Here is a 7,330-nt window from a genome sequence, read left to right on the forward strand (position 1 = left end):
ATGAAGAAGCACCAGTGAATCTCTCCGCGCCGAAGATCTTCGGCGCAGCAAGAGCGGCGGCGCAAGTTCGTCGGAGCAGGGCTCTGGCGGCGACCGACGGCGAGGAGATTGCGCGAGGCGAGAAGCTCGAAGCACTGGGAAGAAGGCGAATGCGGGGAAAGAGATGAAGTGGAACCGCACTCCCTCTTTATAGGAAGAAGAAATAGCGGGCCGGAAACCGCTGGGCCGCGGCGGTTCGCATCGTGGGCCGCCACGTGGCGCGAGAATACACGCGCAGAAAACATAGTGCCACAGGGAAGCCACACGGATCCGGTACGGCGGAGGGGATCCGCTGTGGCGCCATAAATGCGGGCGCAGAAGCCGAAGGGAAGTGACCCCTGACACTGGCGCGTCAGACACAGTGCGAAGGGAAATTCTCGACTTCGCCGAGGAGAGAGTTAATGTCTAAGATACTGGAGGATAAGATACCGGAGAGCACCTTGCAAAGAGAGGAGGACGTAAGTCCGGCAAAGATGCCGGGAGATCAAAAACTAACCACCGGAAAGATTAAACCGGTACCTTGTAACATGGGAACCTGGCATGGTCTGTTGGCCAAGGTCCATCGGACTATACCAGCTTCGGGGACTAATGTTGGGGGGATGACCCCCGGTATGCCAAACCGGATGGTTTGAGCCATCAAGATACCGGTTTAATGTTTATACCGGAACACAAAGTTAAGCGTTTGGCTGAGTAAAGCTAAGCCGGTATCCCCAAGAGGGGTATACCGGAACCGGATAAAGAAGACACCGGGCTACCGGTAAGAAGTGCACTGTAGCACGTCGGCAGGGCTGGTCAAAGATTCTCTCCAGAGCTAGAGGACAAAGATGAGCTAAGCAAAGTAGCTTTAAACGAAGGCCTGACGATAAAGAAGAGGATGACGCTGAAAGAAGCCGGAGGACGTCAGCCTCCCTGATTAAAGAAGACCCCGGCGTCATCTATGATTAAAATAGCTTTGTAAAGTAGTTTGTCTAGTCAAAGATGCCATTAGGGTTTCTTCCTCTGTAAGCCACCCTCTCCCCTATATAAGGAGAGGGGGCACACCCATACACGGGACGATCGATCTAGGGAGAACCTTGTATGCACAAACTTGTATCCTGTTGAAATCAATGAAGAGAAAGATCTAGAGCGGAGTTCTTCCTTGTGTCTCTCTTCTTCTACCTCTGGCTCCGGCTAAGTTCTTGAGGAAAGCATCCGGAAGTTCATCCTACCTAATCAAAAACCCTCCCCCGAATCCTCTAGCGCCCATTCGGCCCCAGTTTAAGCCATCCCATGGCATCTGTCTGTTCGCCACGACGACAAATGTGCTTGGTTTCTTCAAATCCAGGTTCGTAAATCTACCCCCAGCTTTGCCATGAACAAGTGCACATTGGTCGCCGCGGATTTCGGCAGAGCTGGAAGTCGAGGCGGCGATCCCATGTTTTCTGGGCGGTTTGGCAGCCGCAGTGGCTGCGAGGGGCGGCATGGCGACTGGATCGGGGAACTCGCGTTCTGCGACCATCGGATCTATGTCTTGGGTCCCTATCTTGGCGTTTGACGAAGCCCCCTCTCTGTGGCGGTTAGCGGCGTCCGTGGTTCTCTGCTTCGGCGAGCTTGGTTTGGCACGAGTGGTGCAGCTCGGTTTCAACCCTGCGAGGTGCGGGTGGTGGCAATGGAGTTCACTGAGCTCCTTGCTCTGGTATTGGGGGCGGTGGTGTTTCCTGTGAGGCGGTGGCGTTGTTTTTGCACAATAGGTGTGTGTCCGTGGGGTGCAGGTTGGCGGCGCTTCAGTCTCCGTCTTGCTGTCCGACCGAGTGGGGATGTGGAGGCTTGAGTGCTCCGGGCGAAAGCCTGATCGTACGACATTCGTGGATGTCGTCGTCCTCCTTGGGGGGCGGTCATGGAGCTCTTCGAACTTTTTCTACCCTCGGGTTCACTGATCCGGGTGAAAGCCTTGATCCTGCTTTGCGGGGTCGGACGACGACATCGTTCCATCATCGTTTCCCCTAGGGCGTCGTCTTGGAGCCGTTGATCCTCTTTGTGTGCCCCGGCGGGTTGGACGCACACGGCATCTAGGTTGGTAGGAAGTCAACCGGAGATGCGAATGTTCCAGGTGGAGGCTTGTGAGGCAACGACTATGGTGATGAGCATGGTTTGGTAGTGGCAAGACCGTGTTAGTCGGCTCCGTTCTAGCGTGTCCGTTTGCCTTCGTGTTGGTCTCCTCTCATTCTGAAGTCGAAGCTACCTTCGGGCGGTGTATGATGACCTGCGAGAGGCGGTCCAGCGATGAAGGTCCCCTTCGGCGCATGTCTTGCGCATCTCCTTCCCGGGGCTCGTCTTCAGTTTCAGAGCTGTCGATCTCTACTCGAGGAGCCATCTGTTTGGCATAGGCCAACATGAGCTTCGCGGTTGTGTAGCTTTTGTGGGTGGCTTGGTGTGCCCCTCATGGCGGTGTGTGGGTGGTTGTGGGTGTGGGCTTTGCCTTGTAGTAGGTTTTCACACGATTTTTTTTTAAAAAAAACAGGGCACTTTCTACTTAATTAATGGATGAGGCAAAGCTTCTGCGTCCGTTAAAGCAAAAAATTTACTGCATGACACCGTTATTTTTGAGCACTTGCTGAAACACACCACTCGATTGTGTCTTTTCTAGGTACCATTATAATTTTGTGCCATATTTATGGGAACACACCACCTAACTAAAAACGAAAGGTTTTGCACTTTTATCTAGGATGTCTGGTTTTGAAGATAAAGGGTAAATTTTTTTGTTTTTAATCAATTGGTGTGTTTTGGCAAATGTGTCACAAAATTGTAATGGTATCTAATAAAGACACAAATCAGATGGTGTGTTTCATCAAATGCTAAAAATAACAGTGTCGTGTGGCAAAATTTTTTTAAAAAAGTGTACCTTTCGTTCCCGAGCGCCGACGGTAGACGACAGGCAGTCATCCACCGTTGGACGGTCACCGTCATCCACCCTCCATCCTAACCATCACCAGCAACCTTCTTCCCCCTTCTTCACTCCACACCCTCAGCCGTCGCCACTCCCGCCCCACACCGACACTTCCCACCGTCCGCCGCCATGGACCGGGAACCTTCAGTCTCCGACGAGGACGACGACCTCGAGACCCTCGTCCCCCAGAACCACACCAAGCCACCCTCCCCCTCCTCCCGCTCCCGTGCCCCCTTCGCCATATCCGCCCTCCGCCCCGCGCTCCCATCCGCCGCCGCATCGTTCGGCCGCCAGCTCTGGTCCCGCCGCTACCTCCTCATCTGCATCTCCCTCCCCGTCCTCTTCATCGTCCTCTTCTTCTCCCTCGGCGGGGCTTCCTCCCTCCCCGCCTCTATCCGCCTCCCCTCCGCCTCGTCCGCCGCCGACCCGGCCGCCTCCCGCATGCGCGAGGCCGAGCTCCACGCCCTCTACCTCCTCCGCTCCCAGCGCTCCGGCCTCCTCAGCCTCTTCAACCGCACTAACACCTCCACCCCCACCAACACCTCCACTCCCACCCCCGTCCCGCTCTCCGATCTCCAGGCCGCGCTCCTCACCCAGATCAAGCTCAACCGCGAGATCCAGGAGGCGCTCCTCTCCACGCACCACTCCGGGCTCCCCAATGCAACAGAGGACGGTGCTCTGGATCTTGATCTGCCGGGCCCTGGGTGCAGGCGGAAGGACTTGCCGTACAACCGGCGGACGATCGAGTGGAGCCCCAAGAAGAACCGGTACCTCTTCGCCATCTGTCTCTCCGGGCAGATGTCCAACCACCTGATTTGCCTGGAGAAGCACATGTTCTTCGCCGCGCTTCTCGGCCGGACCTTGGTGGTTCCCAGCCAGAAGGTCGATTACCAGTACGACAAGGTGCTTGATATCGAGAACATCAACAAGTGTATCGGGAAGAAGGTTGTGATCACCTACGAGGAGTTCGCGGAGACACGGAAGAAAGTGAGCATCGATCAGTTCATATGTTACGTCGCGTCGCCGCCGTGTTACATGGATGAGGATCACATCAAGAAGTTGAAGGATAGACTCGGGATTTCGATGGGGAAGATCGAGGCTGCTTGGCCAGAGGACGCGAAACTGAAACAGCCAAAGAAGAGATATGTAGCGGACATCACGCCAAAGTTTACGACCGACGCCGAAGTGCTTGCGATCGGCGAGATGTTCTCCGCTGATGCTGAGGAGGAGTGGCTGATGCAGCCTGGTGGTCCACTGGCTCACAAATGCAGGACTTTGATCCAGCCAAGCCGGCTCATAATGCTCACTGCGCAGCGATTTGTGCAGACTTTCTTGGGCGGAAACTACATTGCTCTGCATTTTCGGCGACATGGCTTTCTTAAGTTCTGGTAAGATACCAGACACCTCCATGTTTTAGCAACATCCATCTATCAAGGTTCTTTGTCGAACGTAGTGATCTAACATGCTGACAGGGCTGCATTTTGTTTCTGGGCTCTTCTAGTAGTTTCCTTTATCCCTCTCTTACAGGTGGTGATTAATTGGGTTTCAGAACATAATGATCTTCTACTCAATGTTTGCTTGATGTTGATTTGGACAGTGAAATTTTGGAAAATGCAGCTTGTGTAGTCAAAGTTTTCATAAAAAATGCTTCTTGGTTTAGATCTAGGCAGTTAAATTTTATACACAAGTCAATGCTTGACCAAACACACTTGATCAGATTTTTTATGCATAGTATTGATGGGCTTTTAATGAACTGTCCGCTTGATACTGCAGATCTCTGATATCCTCCTAATAAAGATAAAATAAGCCTCATGTAGCATATAGTTTGTCTTCTAGGGAGCCACTTGGTTATTCTCTGTAGGGTTTTGAGTGATCGGTAATGACATGTGTATATGATCAAATTAACACACCGAAAGAGCATCCTTATTGAATGACTTACATGTCATTTTTTTACTGTCTTTTAATTTAGAGTTGTGTCTAGTACTTGAGAACTAAATTGCTGACAAAAATAATTTTGTTCTTATAAAACTTAAATGGTCATTCTGCAATTAAAGATCAATGAACTTATCTTTTCTAAAATCTTTCCCTGGTAACAGTAATTTTTACTTCGATAACTGATGCTAATATTCCAGAAACCTTAATGAGGGTGGACCAAAGTTTATGAGCAGCTAAAAGGATTAAACTGATAACTTCACCAGTTTTGAGATGGTTGCTGCTCTGGGTCTTGTCTCATCATGTTGTGCATTGCTTAGTATATGTTAACCAACTAGCACTCTAATCACATCTACAATGCACTTGTATTACAGTACTCAGTACTTACCACCAGTCAGCACCTTACAGTGCCTTTAGTGTAGGTACTTTCTGCAACACTTAAAAGATTTATTTTATTTAAAAATAATCATATAGCAGTTTATTATTTGCTATTAGTATGGTTATTTTCAAAGAAAATTCTATAGAGATGAGCTATCACGGTGATGAACTTCCTTGTTTCAACATTTCCTGATAATAAATTGTTTTCTACCGAGTTGGCTGATCATGTGAGGTCTGCAACCTCATTTGTGAACTGATATAAGCAATCACCTTTAACTTATAGGTTTCCTGTTTCCCAACACTTCTAGACAAGCCATAGTAGAGACAGACTGAGTTCATCTTTGTTTTGGCATTTCTTTTCCATCTTGGCTATATCCACAAATATATGATATATTATGGAAAAAAAATTGTGATGGCATACTAATGTCTACTATGCTACTTGCTATTGATTGTGACTAGGAAGTTGTTTTCTGCTTTCAGATCATGCTAATACATCATTAGCTTCTTTTAGTTTGTGCTATCAAGTTTCATCAGTATTTGAAGCTTTGCCAGCTTTGCAAAATTAATATGTACCCTGTGATTGCAAAGAAATCATTTGTAATGTTCGCATGTGGTTAGTGGTTGGCTTGACAGAAATCTAGCTCATAGTTGTGTGAGCGCACTTGCATGTCAAGTCTTTGTAGTTATACTACTCATATACATAACCATACACTTGAGGTTCTTTGGAGATTATTGATGACAAAACCTGCCCATAATCATATGCTTTGTGCATGACTTGCTGTTCATCAGACAGATGCTGATATAATTTGTGAGTATCTTCTCCTGAGTGGCACTAACTGATTCCATTTTTTTATCTTTGTGCAGTAATGTGAAGAAAGAGAGCTGCTTCTTCCCCATCCCTCAGGCAGCAGAATGCATCCTGCGAATCGTTGAGAAAGCTAATGCCCCCTTGATATATCTGTCAACTGATGCTGCTGAGAGCGAGACAAGTCTTCTGCAGTCCTTGGTTGTATTCAATGACAGGCAAGTACCTCTTGTAAAAAGACCAGAGCATCACAGTTCTGAGAAATGGGATGCCTTGTTGTACAGAGATCACATGGGTGGAGATAATCAGGTATAAATCTATCAATTCCTGTCCCTTTTTCTGGTTTGATTCTCATATTGAGGGTGGTGATGGTTATACTAAGTAACAAGCTGCATCCCTTTTGCAGGTTGAGGCCATGCTCGACAAGACAATCTGCGCGTTGTCGAATGTTTTCATAGGAACGTCTGGCTCCACCTTCACAGAGGACATCTTCCGGCTACGGAGGGGCTGGGGGTCGATGTCCTACTGCGACGAGTACCTTTGCCAGGGCGAGCTACCAAACTACATAGCGGAGCAAGACTGAGAAGAGCAACACACACTAGGCAAATTCGTAGCCGCATTCTTTGTCCTTCGTGCTGGTGATATATATCATGTAAATTGGCGTTGTACATCTAGTTTAGATGTGTCGGTGGTTGATGTCTGTATCAGTGTGCCCTGTTGATTTGTCCGGGCAGCGTTTATATTCTTACACGGCTAGGTAATACAGAGAAGCCTTTTGGGTTGTGCAGTGTTTTCTAACCACTGAAGCGGTGTGACCAGTGCAGCGTTCATCCTCTACTTGGAATTGAATTTGTCCTGCTGATCGTAGCCTGCAATTTATTTATTCCTCTTTTGAGCAAATCGCAGCATGCAATGCGATTGAAATCATCTGAGTTGGATTCTCAAGAAAAAAAATGTAAAAAGTTTGATTGAGGAATATTTTTCATTGCGTCACAAACCACATGGATCGGGTATCAAAGATTCGACGACCATACTACCGGCATTTTTGAACCGGTTTCTGTCTTGGTTCCTGAATATTTTTTAATTGCGTCATTGGGGCATCCAAAATTTGTCTAAGGACATCTCCAACTGCGCGGACAAAAAACGCGCTTCAGTGGCTAGACGCAAAATGACCGCAGCATCCGTTCTGACACAAACACGGATAAAATATCTGCGCGGACGCGTCCATTTGGCCTGTATGTCCCCTCTCT

At 48.7% G+C, this 7,330-nt stretch overlaps 1 protein-coding gene across 1 annotated transcript; it reads left to right on the forward strand.

Annotated features, from left to right (window-relative positions):
• The first annotated feature begins 3,060 nt into the window (after positions 1-3,060).
• On the forward strand, positions 3,061-6,878 carry LOC124681249 (O-fucosyltransferase 5-like). The gene is made up of 3 exons (XM_047216182.1): positions 3,061-4,353; positions 6,140-6,389; positions 6,487-6,878. The coding sequence occupies exons 1-3, from the start codon at positions 3,095-3,097 to the stop codon at positions 6,661-6,663; spliced, it is 1,686 nt and encodes a 561-aa protein (XP_047072138.1). The 5' UTR covers positions 3,061-3,094; the 3' UTR covers positions 6,664-6,878.
• Positions 6,879-7,330: the final 452 nt, after the last annotated feature.

The sequence above is a fragment of the Lolium rigidum genome, unplaced genomic scaffold (assembly GCF_022539505.1).
Source record: "Lolium rigidum isolate FL_2022 unplaced genomic scaffold, APGP_CSIRO_Lrig_0.1 contig_37624_1, whole genome shotgun sequence".
NCBI classification, from domain to species: domain Eukaryota; kingdom Viridiplantae; phylum Streptophyta; class Magnoliopsida; order Poales; family Poaceae; genus Lolium; species Lolium rigidum.